This window comes from Oncorhynchus nerka, linkage group LG2 (assembly GCF_034236695.1).
Source record: "Oncorhynchus nerka isolate Pitt River linkage group LG2, Oner_Uvic_2.0, whole genome shotgun sequence".
In the NCBI taxonomy this organism is placed as follows: domain Eukaryota; kingdom Metazoa; phylum Chordata; class Actinopteri; order Salmoniformes; family Salmonidae; genus Oncorhynchus; species Oncorhynchus nerka.
The window spans coordinates 68,395,571-68,413,243 of NC_088397.1; the positions used below are offsets into that span (position 1 = coordinate 68,395,571).

General features: G+C 44.8%; 1 protein-coding gene across 5 annotated transcripts in view; it reads right to left on the minus strand.

The window, feature by feature from the left end:
* LOC115140382 (inositol 1,4,5-trisphosphate receptor type 1-like) overlaps window positions 1-17,673 on the minus strand; it is a 207,660-nt gene that overhangs the window by 19,510 nt on the left and 170,477 nt on the right. For 4 of the 5 annotated variants that reach the window (XM_065001818.1, XM_065001816.1, XM_065001812.1 and 1 more), the window contains 4 exons: window positions 8,157-8,321; window positions 6,188-6,377; window positions 5,636-5,731; window positions 4,107-4,240 (listed from right to left, as the gene is read on the minus strand). In XM_065001818.1, the coding sequence (XP_064857890.1) occupies window positions 4,107-4,240; window positions 5,636-5,731; window positions 6,188-6,377; window positions 8,157-8,321 (585 nt within the window). Of the gene's footprint in view, window positions 1-4,106; window positions 4,241-5,635; window positions 5,732-6,187; window positions 6,378-8,156; window positions 8,322-17,673 lie in introns of those variants that run through there. The other variant, XM_065001819.1, reaches the window with a different exon arrangement.

A 17,673-nucleotide genomic window follows, 5' to 3' on the forward strand; every position in this document is an offset into this window, starting at 1 on the left:
AACTCCAGGTAACAACATATACAGTACTGTACCACATTATAGCTATTATTGTTGGTACTTTGAGTAGAAATTGACAAAGTGTGAGGTGTACAGACTAAACCAGAGATGACCAACAGATGTTTGGTCCCACCACTAACAGCTCAACCTATAAACTTATTGAACCAATCAAATAAATGAAATCAATGTAAAGCAGTATTATTTGATTTAGGTGTGTAAGTAGTGGACTGGACACACTGTGACCCTTCAGGATGGAGTTGCCCACCTGTGGATTAACAATAACATAGAGCACATGTAACACAAAGACATAACACACAGAACATATAACACACTGACAATAAGGTCAGAAAAAAGCCAAATGTTAGACAGTGAAAGTGGGGCCCAGTATCCTACTGGGCTGACATATGATGACGTGACCTGGGTCAGAGAGATAGCGTGGCCTGTTTATTTGGGTACACAACTGAAAATGTTTTGCAATGAAAGGTGGAAATGACTGTCTCTTATTGGACAGGTCCAGGTAGTCCCTCCCTGTTCCTTCCATTTGGTGACTATATTGAACACGGCCCTGGTTTTTACATAAAGGCAGAACAGGGGCCATTGGTTATGAGCAGGGGCTTAGCCTAATCGGCCCTGAATCATGTGTGTTGATTTGAAACATAAGAACACAGGTGCAAGCGGCCAGATGTCACACAGTTACGACAACAAGAAACAGTTACGCAAACAGGCTGAAATGTCGGGCACCGTATACAGGCTCTTCTCTCGTCAAGCACCTCTTTTTAACCTTAACAAGCATTTTAAAGCTTTGTGGGCAAAGATTAAAAAGCTTTGCACTGAAAATATTTAGCTCTCTGTCCTTGTACTCTTAGATTTAAGTGCTGCATTCGACACGGTTGACCATGATGTCCTTCTGGACAGACTGGAGAAGTGGGTTGGTCTCTCCGGTCCAGTTCTAAATTGGTTTAGGACCTATTTAACCGGTCAAGAGTGTCATAAACTGAACAGTACCGGACCCAAAATCAAACCTTTGAGAAAATACATATCACGTGGCATTCCACAAATGTTTGATTTTGGGTCCGGAACTGTTCAGTTTATATACAGTATGCTACCCCTTGGGAGGGTTATCAGAACGCACAGCATTGATTTTCACTGCTACGAAAACGATACGCAACTTTACATTTTTGTGTCACCAGAGGATTTTAGCTCCACGGAATACAGCAGGTAAAAAACCTAGGTGTTATTTTAGATTATGAACAACATTTTGAATCACACAATGTGACCAAAACTGCTTTTTTTGACCACATTTGGAACATTGCCAAGGTGCGGCCGTTTCTCACTCAGGCTGATACAGAGAGATTCATCTATGCTTGTATTACAAGCAGGCTTAACTACTGTAATGCTCTCCTGTCTGGTCTACACAAGAAAGCCATTGGTCAACTGCAAAACATACAGAATGCTGCAGCACGGGTACTGACCAAGACCAGAGAGCACACATTACACCGGTTTAAAGGTCTCTGTACTGTAAAACATACAGAATGCTGCAGCACGGGTACTGACCAAGACCAGAGAGCACACATTTCACCGGTTTAAAGGTCTCTACTGTAAAACATACAGAATGCTGCAGCACGGGTACTGACCAAGACCAGAGAGCACACATTACACCGGTTTAAAGGTCTCTGTACTGTAAAACATACAGAATGCTGCAGCACGGGTACTGACCAAGACCAGAGAGCACACATTACACCGGTTTCAAGGTCTCTGCATTGGCTGCCTGTGAGTTTTAGAATTCATTCTAAGATTATTCTATTGGGTTTTAAATCAATCCACGATTGTGCACCCCAATACATGTCAGACATGCTTTTAAGTTATGTATCCAGTAGATCCCTCAGGTCCTCTGGCACTGACCTTTTAATTATCTAAGACCAAGAGGTATGGAGAGAGAGGCAGCCTTTAGTTATTATGCCCCCCTGCCAGAGAACCTGAGGGGGGCGAACACTGTGGACATATTTAAAATATATTATTTTTAGTTTTGCTTTTCCTTTTTAGTTCTTTAGTTTGTGTCATTCTTTAGTTTTTTTTATGTTATGTTTGTTGTGTAGTACATTTTTCTATTTTTATTTTCATAGTTTTTTTATTTGTTTTTTCCATGTAAAGCACATTGAGTTGCATTCCATGCCTGAAATGTGCTGTATAAATAAAGATTGATATTTAAAAGTTTCTGGTTAAAGTTATTCTTTTTTTTAAGTTAAAAATAACTGCCATTCATATCAAATGTAGGCTACAGGTCAAAATACCTTCTTAGGAGGTACCCAGTTTGTGTACCGGTTCAAGACATGAGTAGACATTTCTCTATGAGGCTCTATGTCATCATCTGGTCTGACGGAGTTCGGAGGAAACCTACACTACATGCTCGTCGAACATCTCATTCCAAAATCATGGGCATTAATATGGAGTTGGTGCCGCCTTTGCTGCTATAACAGCCTCCACTCTTCTGGGAAATATTTTCACTAAATGATGGAGCATTGGTGTGGAGACTTGCTTCCAGTCAGCCACAAGAGCTTCAGTGAGGTCAGGCAGTGATGTTTGACGATTAGGCCTGGCTCGCAGTCGGCGTTCCAATTTATCTCAAAGGTGTTCGATGGAGTTGAGGTCAGTCAAGTTCTTCCACACTGATCTCGACAATCCATTTCTGTATGGACCTCGCTTTGTGCATGGGGGCATTGTTATTCTGAAACAAGAAAATGGCCTTCCTCAAACGGTTGCCACAAAGTTGGAAGCACAGAATCGTCTAGAATGTCATTGTATGCTGTAGCGTTAAGATTTATTTTAATTATTTAATTTTTTGACCTTTATTTTACTAGGCAAGTCAGTTAAGAACAAATTCTTATTTTCAATGACGGCCTAGGAACAGTGGGTTAACTGTCTTGTTCAGGGGCAGAACGACAGATTTTTACTTTGTCAGCTCTGGGATTCGATCTTGGAACCTTTCCAAGTCCAACGCTCTAACCACTAGGCTACCTGCCGCCTCACTGGAACTAAGGGGCCTAGCCCGGACCATGAAAAACAGTCCCAGACTGTTTTTCCTCCACCACCAAACTTTAGTTAGCACTTTGCATTCGAGCAGGTATCTTTCTCCTGGAATCCGCTAAACCCAGATTCGCCCGTCGAACTGCCAGATGGTGAAGCGTGATTCATCACTCCAGAGAACACGTTTCCACTGCTCCAGAGTCCAATTGTGACGAGCTTAACGCCACTCCAGCCAACGCTTGGCATTGGGCATGGTCATCTTAGTCTTGTGTGCGTCTGCTCAGCCATAGAAACCCGCATCCAATAAACAGTTATTGTGCCGACGTTGCTTCCAGAAGCAGTTGGAACTCGGTAGTGAGTGTTGTAACCCAGGACAGACACGCTTCATCACTCGGCGCTCCCGTTCTGTGAGCCTGTGTGGCCTACCACTTAGCGGCTGAGCCGTTGTCACTCCTAGATCTTTACACTTCACAATAACAGCACTTACAGTTGACCGGGGCAGCTCTAGCGGGGCAAACATTTGATGAAACTGTCTTGTTGGAAAGGTGGCATCCTATGACGGTGCCACGTTGAAAGTCACTGAGCTCTTCAGTAAGGCCATTCTACTGCCAATGTTTGTCTATGAAGATTGCATGGCTGTGTGCTCGATTTTATACACCTGTCAGCAACAGGCGTAGCGGACAAATCCACTAATTTGAAGGGGTGTCCACATACTCTTATATATATATATATATATATATATATATATATATATAGTGTATTTCCAGACCTTACCAAGTTCCACACAGGGAGGCCTAACAGCTGGAATGGTTCTAAGGAAAATATGTATTGCTGTAAACAAAATCTCAACTCTACAGATGATACTGAACTCTATATTAGAACTGGGTCTGGATCGGTATTCAGAAAATCTCAAAGTATGTGTTGGTCTCGGATCAGGTCCTTCTTCTTCATGATTTAAACTTCTTCTTCATGATTTAAAAGGCTGAACTGTTGCTAGATCAGCAGTCTTACGCTGAGACACTTTGTGAATAGGGGCTCTGTTCTCTCCAGAGTGTGCTGGGTGGGGGTCTGGTCTGTGTGCTTACCTCTTTGGAGGGCTTTCTCAGGACGTCTCCCACCCCCCCTCCACTCCTCAGGCCGTGGCTCAGCACAGTGACGATACACATGAGCAGAGAGTCACATGTACGCTCCTTGCCATCCTCCATGTCATCCAACAAGTCTGAGGGAGAGGGACAGGTAGGAGGGTTAAGCACACACACATTTTAAATAATTCATTTGAATCCACAAATCACATTACACAAAGAATACAAACGTTTCAAAGGTCTTGGTTACAATGACACTTAAGGAAACAAAACGCCACTTCTCCACACAGAGAGGCTGCCGATAAAGGCAGAAACAGAGCAGTACCTCACCGGTTGCTTTGCTTTAGTCTTAGACAGGCCTGCAATCTGAAGGCCACGTACAGTAAGCCTATGTACGTGGACAAGAATGCCAAATATCAGTGCCAACAACTTGCACATATATCCAAGGCTCTCCAAAACATGATTACGAGTGGCTGGTATTTAAGAAACTTGTCAATAAAGCCTGCTTCCTATAACAATCAAATGAGAAACCCACTTCCAAAATGAAAACCTCCCCCACAACGACAATATCTGGCAGATTCGGTACACAGGAAAACACATCAACTTCCTTTTACATAGGAGTGTTTACGGATGTGTGCTTTCCCACCTCACTGGCTATCAGGTGAATGAGGCGGTCTTGTCTAGTATGTAAATGTGCAACAGTCCCTATTACATTTGACGCAGTGTGTAACATTCAAAACAGGTCATGGTTTGCCGGGCAGGTACCAGTCCTAGATTATATTTTGTTGGTAGAACCTGCAACCTAGCCTCAACAATAAAGGTGATAATGTCCTTGCCAATGGCAGCATTGTGACACATGGAATGATAGACAGAATGATCAGCATGTTTCCCCTGCAGCCTCAGGCCAGTCCAGTGCTGCAGTAGATTTGCCTGGATACCCATCCACATCGCTCCGGCCAACTGACGTGTCTTCTTCATGATGAGTCTGGATTTGCACCACTCCCCTATGATTTCTAGAATTAACACATTCTGACCGTTCTGATTGGTCCCAGAAACCAATGGGTTGGGCCAGAGCCGGCCCACATGATGACGCTATCAACGTTGATTGGATCGTCTCTAACGAATCTAACCTATCGCTAATGAATTTGTTTTGTACAACGCCTTTCATTTTGAAGTCACACAAAGGACTTCTAGGATGGCAGTTTCAGACTGAATGTATGTAGCGAGAACAGCGGAATTAAATTCAAGGTGAGCATCGGGCAAGCCGTAGCTGTCTGATACCGAGGAGTGTTGTCCTCGATGCAGGATATTATGTTTCATCATGGGTTACAAGCCTCCATGACAACACAGGAGTCCGCCACAACTGCATCAGAGCCAATCATTGGTTTAGTTTGTCTCACACACACACACAATAATGATCACATGCTGTAATCTGATAAAAGGCCTTTGAGAAATGATTTTGGTTGACAGAAACTTTTGCAGTAGGCCATATATTATTATATAGTTTGCTGGAGTATTGTACTGTACTGTACCATCCACTTGAAGCTCTGTGGTGCAGTTGTTCTCTCCACTCTCAGACCGACACATCCCATCAGACACCAGCTTATTGGGCATACTGACCCCGTTCTCTACAAGGGACATCAGGTTAGTTAGCAACATGTGCTAATGACAACCGGAAGAACAACACCTCCACATAACAATATTGTATTGTGTTCCCTGTACTATATATTATAGCAGGCCGGGGTGTGAGGGATGTTGGTTATTGTGTTCCCTGTACTATATATTATAGCAGGCCGGGGTGTGAGGGATGTTGGTTATTGTGTGACTGTGTAACTCAGTAAGCCGTGAAAAAATAATTTCCTCTTAACAGATCATTAACATCTAGCCTGGCCCAAGTGATGTTTTACCAACTCTGTTGGAGTTGAGGAATTAGCAAGATGGCAAAAACAGATCTGGGACCAGCCTAATAAACATCCCTGGTCTCCATAGAATTAACGGGCATCCCAATTCTCATCAATTACGCCATATTGAGTTCCCTCACAGCAGTAAAGCAGGAAGTAATATTTCTATGGTCTCCTACTCACCCAGAGTGGTGTTGGGGATGCGGTCCACCTCCAGGATGAAGTCATCCTTGAAGAAGATGTACCCCACGATGGAGAACAGGTAGACCAGGATGAGGGCCAGCACTGCTGTCAGCACGATGGAGCGACCGTTACGGGTCACACTCTTTATCACGTTCAGTAGAGTCTCCTCCCTGTACACCAGGTCAAAGAGCTGCACGAGAAACAACACAGAGTTATAGCTAGACCTAATGTAGAAACAGAATGGAAGACAGAAAATTATTTTCTTGGATTGTCTTGTTTTTTCTGTTTGGAATTATTACTTTTTTCTGACCTTTGTAGAGGTATTTTTGTCTAGTTTGGAAATACAAGGTTTGTGTCTGTGTGTGTCTGCCTGTGTCTGTGTATATGTTTGTGTGTTTCTGCCTGTGTCTGTGTGTATATGTTTGTGTGTGTCTGTGTGTGTGTCTGTGTGTGTCTGCCTGTGTCTCTGCCTGTGTGTCTGTCTGTGTCTGTGTGTCTGCCTGTGTGTCTGTGTGTGTGTCTGCCTGTGTCTGTGTGTCTGTCTGCCTGTGTCTGTGTGTGTGTCTGCCTGTGTCTGTGTGTGTGTCTGCCTGTGTCTGTGTGTATGTTTGTGTGTTTCTGCCTGTGTCTGTGTGTATATGTTTGTGTGTTTCTGCCTGTGTCTGTGTGTATATGTTTGTGTGTGTCTGCCTGTGTCTGTGTGTGTGTCTGTGTGTGTCTGTGTGTCTGTGTGTCTGCCTGTGTCTGTGTGTGTCTGCCTGTGTGTCTGTGTGTGTCTGCCTGTGTGTCTGTGTGTCTGTCTGCCTGTGTCTGTCTGCCTGTGTGTCTGTCTGCCTGTGTCTGTGTGTCTGTCTGCCTGTGTCTGTGTGTCTGTCTGCCTGTGTCTGTCTGCCTGTGTCTGTCTGCCTGTGTCTGTCTGCCTGTGTCTGTCTGCCTGCGGGCGTGTCTGCCTGCGGGCGTGTCTGCCTGCGGGCGCGTCTGCCTGCGTGCGCGTCTGCCTGCGTGCGCGTCTGCCTGCGTGCGCGTCTGCCTGCGTGCGCGTCTGCCTGCGTCTGTGTGTGTTTCTGCGTGCGTCTGCCTGCGTGCGTGCGTCTGCCTGCGTGCGCGCGTCTGCCTGCGTGCGTCTGCCTGCCTGCGTGCGTCTGCCTGCCTGTCTGTCTGTCTGTGTGCCTCCGTCTGTCTGTCTCCGTCTGTCTGTCTGTCTGTCTGTGTGTGACTCCGTCTGTCTGTGTGTGTGACTCCGTCTGTCTGTGTGTGTGTGACTCCGTCTGTCTGTGTGTGTGTGACTCCGTCTGTCTGTGTGTGTGTGACTCCGTCTGTCTGTGTGTGTGTGTGACTCCGTCTGTCTGTGTGTGTGTGTGACTCCGTCTGTCTGTGTGTGTGTGTGACTCTGTCTGTCTGTGTGTGTGTGTGACTCCGTCTCTGTCTGTGTGTGTGTGTGTGACTCCGTCTGTCTGTCTGTGTGTGTGTGACTCCGTCTGTCTGTGTGTGTGACTCCGTCTGTCTGTGTGTGTGACTCCGTCTGTCTCTGTGTGTGACTCCGTCTGTCTCTGTGTGTGACTCCGTCTGTCTCTGTGTGTGACTCCGTCTGTCTGTGTGTGACTCCGTCTGTCTGTGTGTGACTCCGTCTGTCTGTGTGTGTGACTCCGTCTGTCTGTGTGTGTGACTCCGTCTGTCTGTGTGTGACTCCGTCTGTCTGTGTGTGACTCCGTCTGTCTGTGTGCCGCCTTCTGTCTGTGTGCCGCCTTCTGTCTGTGTGCCGCCTACTGTCTGTGTCTGTCTGTGTCTGTCTGTCTTAAATATGCCCTGTTTGTGCTCGGAGCCACACCAAAGGCTTTTGAACCAGAGTTTGGCCATTGAGGTTTCTACCAACATTAGCTTATACTGCTAGACAGCTTCCTATTAAGTATGACTGTGTGTTCACCAGCAGCAATATATATTAACATACAGAATATATATGTAAATATACCAGTAGGCTGTAGAAGAAGACATGGACGAAGACCCCCAGGCTACAGATGATGAGGTACATGAGGTGGTAGAGGAACTCAACGTCCAGGATCATGGCCTTGTAGCCCCGTGTGAACGTCCCTTTGTTCCCCACAAAACTCATCAAGAAGATGATCTTATTACACACCTGCAGGGACAGAAGACATTCATATTTATTAGCATTATTATTTGATCTAACCTTTATTTAACCAGGAAGTTCCATTGAGGTCAGAGACCTCTTTCACAAGGGAGACCTGACCAATAATGGATTGTGAGGTAATGCTTAACTTAAAGTATCCAGCCATAATGCTGTATAACTTGCTAAAGACAGAAAAACGCTAATTCGTGCTTATAACAAGGCCTATAATATGTTGTCTTTCTATGCATAAAATCTGAATATTTTCACAGGACATGCACTACATGACATTCCATGATGACCATCAGACACAACGTGATCCTACAGGACATGCACTACATGACATTCCATGATGACAATCAGACACAAAGTGATCCTACAGGACATGCACTACATGACATTCCATGATGACCATCAGACACAAGGTGATCCTACAGGACATGCACTACATGACATTCCATGATGACCATCAGACACAAAGTGATCCTACAGGACATGCACTACATGACATTCCATGATGACAATCAGACACAACATGATCCTACAGGACATGCACTACATGACATTCCATGATGACCATCAGACACAACGTGATCCTACAGGACATGCACTACGTGACATTCCATGATGACCATCAGACAAAGTGATCCTACAGGACATGCACTACATGACATTCCATGATGACAATCAGACACAACATGATCCTACAGGACATGCACTACATGACATTCCATGATGACCATCAGACACAACGTGATCCTACAGGACATGCACTACATGACATTCCATGATGACAATCAGACACAACGTGATCCTACATGACATTCCATGATGACCATCAGACACAAGGTGATCCTACAGGACATGCACTACATGACATTCCATGATGACCATCAGACACAACGTGATCCTACAGGACATGCACTACATGACATTCCATGATGACAATCAGACACAACGTGATCCTACAGGACATGCACTACATGACATTCCATGATGACAATCAGACACAAAGTGATCCTACAGGACATGCACTACATGACATTCCATGATGACAATCAGACACAAAGTGATCCTACAGGACATGCACTACATGACATTCCATGATGACAATCAGACACAAAGTGATCCTACAGGACATGCACTACATGACATTCCATGATGACCATCAGACACAAGGTGATCCTACAGGACATGCATTACATGACATTCCATGATGACCATCAGACACAACGTGATCCTACAGGACATGTACTACATGACATTCCATGATGACAATCAGACACAACGTGATCCTACAGGACATTCCATGATGACCATCAGACACAAAGTGATCCTACAGGACATGCACTACGTGACATTCCATGATGACCATCAGACACAAAGTGATCCTACAGGACATGCACTACATGACATTCCATGATGACAATCAGACACAACATGATCCTACAGGACATGCACTACATGACATTCCATGATGACCATCAGACACAACGTGATCCTACAGGACATGCACTACGTGACATTCCATGATGACAATCAGACACAACGTGATCCTACAGGACATGCACTACATGACATTCCATGATGACCATCAGACACAACGTGATCCTACAGGACATGCACTACATGACATTCCATGATGACAATCAGACACAACGTGATCCTACATGACATTCCATGATGACCATCAGACACAAGGTGATCCTACAGGACATGCACTACATGACATTCCATGATGACCATCAGACACAACGTGATCCTACAGGACATGCACTACATGACATTCCATGATGACCATCAGACACAATGTGATCCTACAGGACATGCACTACATGACATTCCATGATGACCATCAGACACAATGTGATCCTACAGGACATTCCATGATGACCATCAGACACAACGTGATCCTACAGGACATGCACTACATGACATTCCATGATGACCATCAGACACAACGTGATCCTACAGGACATTCCATGATGACCATCAGACACAACGTGATCCTACATGACATTCCATGATGACCATCAGACACAATGTGATCCTACAGGACATGCACTACATGACATTCCATGATGACCATCAGACACAACGTGATCCTACAGGACATGCACTACATGACATTCCATGATGACCATCAGACACAACGTGATCCTACAGGACATGCACTACATGACATTCCATGATGACCATCAGACACAATGTGATCCTACAGGACATGCACTACATGACATTCCATGATGACCATCAGACACAATGTGATCCTACAGGACATGCACTACATGACATTCCATGATGACCATCAGACACAACGTGATCCTACAGGACATGCACTACATGACATTCCAGGATGACAATCAGACACAAAGTGATCCTACAGGATATTCCATGATGACCATCAGACACAACGTGATCCTACAGGACATGCACTACATGACATTCCATGATGACCATCAGACACAACGTGATCCTACAGGACATTCCATGATGACCATCAGACACAACGTGATCCTACAGGACATGCACTACATGACATTCCATGATGACCATCAGACACAACGTGATCCTACAGGACATGCACTACATGACATTCCATGATGACAATCAGACACAACGTGATGCTACAGGACATGCACTACATGACATTCCATGATGACAATCAGACACAACATGATCCTACAGGACATGCACTACATGACATTCCACGATGACAATCAGACACAACGTGATCCTACAGGACATTCCATGATGACCATCAGACACAAAGTGATCCTACAGGACATGCACTACATGACATTCCATGATGACAATCAGACACAACGTGATCCTACAGGACATTCCATGATGACCATCAGACACAAAGTGATCCTACAGGACATGCACTACATGACATTCCATGATGACCATCAGACACAACGTGATCCTACAGGACATGCACTACATGACATTCCATGATGACCATCAGACACAACGTGATCCTACAGGACATGCACTACATGACATTCCATGATGACCATCAGACACAACGTGATCCTACAGGACATGTACTACATGACATTCCATGATGACAATCAGACACAACGTGATCCTACAGGACATTCCATGATGACCATCAGACACAAAGTGATCCTACAGGACATGCACTACGTGACATTCCATGATGACCATCAGACAAAGTGATCCTACAGGACATGCACTACATGACATTCCATGATGACAATCAGACACAACATGATCCTACAGGACATGCACTACATGACATTCCATGATGACCATCAGACACAACGTGATCCTACAGGACATGCACTACGTGACATTCCATGATGACAATCAGACACAACGTGATCCTACAGGACATGCACTACATGACATTCCATGATGACCATCAGACACAACGTGATCCTACAGGACATGCACTACATGACATTCCATGATGACAATCAGACACAACGTGATCCTACATGACATTCCATGATGACCATCAGACACAAGGTGATCCTACAGGACATGCACTACATGACATTCCATGATGACCATCAGACACAACGTGATCCTACAGGACATGCACTACATGACATTCCATGATGACCATCAGACACAATGTGATCCTACAGGACATGCACTACATGACATTCCATGATGACCATCAGACACAATGTGATCCTACAGGACATTCCATGATGACCATCAGACACAACGTGATCCTACAGGACATGCACTACATGACAATCCATGATTACCATCAGACACAACGTGATCCTACAGGACATGCACTACGTGGCATTCCATGATGACAATCAGACACAACGTGATCCTACAGGACATTCCATGATGACCATCAGACACAACGTGATCCTACAGGACATGCACTACATGACATTCCATGATGACAATCAGACACAACGTGATCCTACAGGACATTCCATGATGACCATCAGACACAACGTAATCCTACAGGACATGCACTACATGACATTCCATGATGACAATCAGACACAACGTGATCCTACAGGACATTCCATGATGACCATCAGACACAACGTGATCCTACAGCACATGCACTACATGACATTCCATGATGACCATCAGACACAAGGTGATCCTACAGGACATGCACTACATGACAATCCATGATTACCATCAGACACAATGTGATCCTACAGGACATGCACTACGTGGCATTCCATGATGACAATCAGACACAACGTGATCCTACAGGACATTCCATGATGACCATCAGACACAACGTGATCCTACAGGACATGCACTACATGACATTCCATGATGACAATCAGACACAACGTGATGCTACAGGACATGCACTACATGACATTCCATGATGACAATCAGACACAACATGATCCTACAGGACATGCACTACATGACATTCCACGATGACAATCAGACACAACGTGATCCTACAGGACATTCCATGATGACCATCAGACACAAAGTGATCCTACAGGACATGCACTACATGACATTCCATGATGACAATCAGACACAACGTGATCCTACAGGACATTCCATGATGACCATCAGACACAAAGTGATCCTACAGGACATGCACTACATGACATTCCATGATGACCATCAGACACAACGTGATCCTACAGGACATGCACTACATGACATTCCATGATGACCATCAGACACAACGTGATCCTACAGGACATGCACTACATGACATTCCATGATGACCATCAGACACAACGTGATCCTACAGGACATGTACTACATGACATTCCATGATGACAATCAGACACAACGTGATCCTACAGGACATTCCATGATGACCATCAGACACAAAGTGATCCTACAGGACATGCACTACGTGACATTCCATGATGACCATCAGACAAAGTGATCCTACAGGACATGCACTACATGACATTCCATGATGACAATCAGACACAACATGATCCTACAGGACATGCACTACATGACATTCCATGATGACCATCAGACACAACGTGATCCTACAGGACATGCACTACGTGACATTCCATGATGACAATCAGACACAACGTGATCCTACAGGACATGCACTACATGACATTCCATGATGACCATCAGACACAACGTGATCCTACAGGACATGCACTACATGACATTCCATGATGACAATCAGACACAACGTGATCCTACATGACATTCCATGATGACCATCAGACACAAGGTGATCCTACAGGACATGCACTACATGACATTCCATGATGACCATCAGACACAACGTGATCCTACAGGACATGCACTACATGACATTCCATGATGACCATCAGACACAATGTGATCCTACAGGACATGCACTACATGACATTCCATGATGACCATCAGACACAATGTGATCCTACAGGACATTCCATGATGACCATCAGACACAACGTGATCCTACAGGACATGCACTACATGACAATCCATGATTACCATCAGACACAACGTGATCCTACAGGACATGCACTACGTGGCATTCCATGATGACAATCAGACACAACGTGATCCTACAGGACATTCCATGACCATCAGACACAACGTGATCCTACAGGACATGCACTACATGACATTCCATGATGACAATCAGACACAACGTGATCCTACAGGACATTCCATGATGACCATCAGACACAACGTAATCCTACAGGACATGCACTACATGACATTCCATGATGACAATCAGACACAACGTGATCCTACAGGACATCCATGATGACCATCAGACACAACGTGATCCTACAGCACATGCACTACATGACATTCCATGATGACCATCAGACACAACGTGATCCTACAGGACATGCACTACATGACATTCCATGATGACCATCAGACACAACGTGATCCTACAGGACATGCACTACATGACATTCCATGATGACATCAGACACAACGTGATCCTACAGGACATGACATTCCATGATGACCATCATCAGACACAACGATCCTACAGGACATGCACTACATGACATTCATGATGACATCAGACACAACGTGATCCTACATGATGACCATCAGACACAACGTGATCCTACAGGACATGCACTACATGACATTCCATGATGACCATCAGACATGCACATGACATTCCATGATGACCATCAGACACAACGTGATCCTACAGGACATGTACTACATGACATTCCATGATGACAATCAGACACAACGTGATCCTACAGGACATTCCATGATGACCATCAGACACAAAGTGATCCTACAGGACATGCACTACGTGACATTCCATGATGACCATCAGACACAAAGTGATCCTACAGGACATGCACTACATGACATTCCATGATGACAATCAGACACAACATGATCCTACAGGACATGCACTACATGACATTCCATGATGACCATCAGACACAACGTGATCCTACAGGACATGCACTACGTGACATTCCATGATGACAATCAGACACAACGTGATCCTACAGGACATGCACTACATGACATTCCATGATGACCATCAGACACAACGTGATCCTACAGGACATGCACTACATGACATTCCATGATGACAATCAGACACAACGTGATCCTACATGACATTCCATGATGACCATCAGACACAAGGTGATCCTACAGGACATGCACTACATGACATTCCATGATGACCATCAGACACAACGTGATCCTACAGGACATGCACTACATGACATTCCATGATGACCATCAGACACAATGTGATCCTACAGGACATGCACTACATGACACATGCATGTGATCCTACAGGACATTCCATGATGACCATCAGACACAACGTGATCCTACAGGACATGCACTACATGACATTCCATGATGACCATCAGACACAACGTGATCCTACAGGACATTCCATGATGACCATCAGACACAACGTGATCCTACATGACATTCCATGATGACCATCAGACACAATGATCCTACAGGACTACATGACATTCCATGATGACCATCAGACACAACGTGATCCTACAGGACATGCACTACATGACATTCCATGATGACCATCAGACACAACGTGATCCTACAGGACATGCACTACATGACATTCCATGATGACCATCAGACACAATGTGATCCTACAGGACATGCACTACATGACATTCCATGATGACCATCAGACACAATGTGATCCTACAGGACATGCACTACATGACATTCCATGATGACCATCAGACACAACGTGATCCTACAGGACATGCACTACATGACATTCCAGGATGACAATCAGACACAAAGTGATCCTACAGGATTCCATGATGACCATCAGACGTGACAAGGACATGATCATGACATTCCATGATGACATGCACAACGTGACTACATGACATTCCATGATGACCATCAGACACAACTACATGACATTCCATGATGACCATCAGACACAACGTGATCCTACAGGACATGCACTACATGACATTCCATGATGACCATCAGACACAACGTGATCCTACAGGACATGCACTACATGACATTCCATGATGACAATCAGACACAACGTGATCCTACAGGACATGCACATGACATTCCATGATGACCATCAGACACAACGTGATCCTACAGGACATGCACTACATGACATTCCATGATGACAATCAGACACAGGACATTCCATGATGACCATCAGACACAACGTGATCCTACAGGACATGCACTACATGACATTCCATGATGACCATCAGACACAACGTGATCCTACAGGACATGCACTACATGACATTCCATGATGACCATCAGACACAACGTGATCCTACAGGACATGCACTACATGACATTCCATGATGACCATCAGACACAACGTGATCCTACAGGACATGCACTACATGACATTCCATGATGACAATCAGACACAACGTGATCCTACAGGACATTCCATGATGACCATGACACAAAGTGATCCTACAGGACATGACGTGACATTCCATGATGACCATCAGACACAAGTGATCCTACAGGACATGCACTACATGACATTCCATGATGACAATCAGACACAACATGATCCTACAGGACATGCACTACATGACATTCCATGATGACCATCAGACACAACGTGATCCTACAGGACATGCACTACGTGACATTCCATGATGACAATCAGACACAACGTGATCCTACAGGACATGCACTACATGACATTCCATGATGACCATCAGACACAACGTGATCCTACAGGACATGCACTACATGACATTCCATGATGACAATCAGACACAACGTGATCCTACATGACATTCCATGATGACCATCAGACACAAGGTGATCCTACAGGACATGCACTACATGACATTCCATGATGACCATCAGACACAACGTGATCCTACAGGACATGCACTACATGACATTCCATGATGACCATCAGACACAATGTGATCCTACAGGACATGCACTACATGACATTCCATGATGACCATCAGACACAATGTGATCCTACAGGACATTCCATGATGACCATCAGACACAACGTGATCCTACAGGACATGCACTACATGACAATCCATGATTACCATCAGACACAACGTGATCCTACAGGACATGCACTACGTGGCATTCCATGATGACAATCAGACACAACGTGATCCTACAGGACATTCCATGATGACCATCAGACACAACGTGATCCTACAGGACATGCACTACATGACATTCCATGATGACAATCAGACACAACGTGATCCTACAGGACATTCCATGATGACCATCAGACACAACGTAATCCTACAGGACATGCACTACATGACATTCCATGATGACAATCAGACACAACGTGATCCTACAGGACATTCCATGATGACCATCAGACACAACGTGATCCTACAGCACATGCACTACATGACATTCCATGATGACCATCAGACACAAGGTGATCCTACAGGACATGCACTACATGACATTCCATGATGACCATCAGACACAACGTGATCCTACAGGACATGTACTACATGACATTCCATGATGACAATCAGACACAACGTGATCCTACAGGACATTCCATGATGACCATCAGACACAAAGTGATCCTACAGGACATGCACTACGTGACATTCCATGATGACCATCAGACACAAAGTGATCCTACAGGACATGCACTACATGACATTCCATGATGACAATCAGACACAACATGATCCTACAGGACATGCACTACATGACATTCCATGATGACCATCAGACACAACGTGATCCTACAGGACATGCACTACGTGACATTCCATGATGACCATCAGACACAACGTGATCCTACAGGACATGCACTACGTGACATTCCATGATGACAATCAGACACAACGTGATCCTACAGGACATGCACTACATGACATTCCATGATGACCATCAGACACAACGTGATCCTACAGGACATGCACTACATGACATT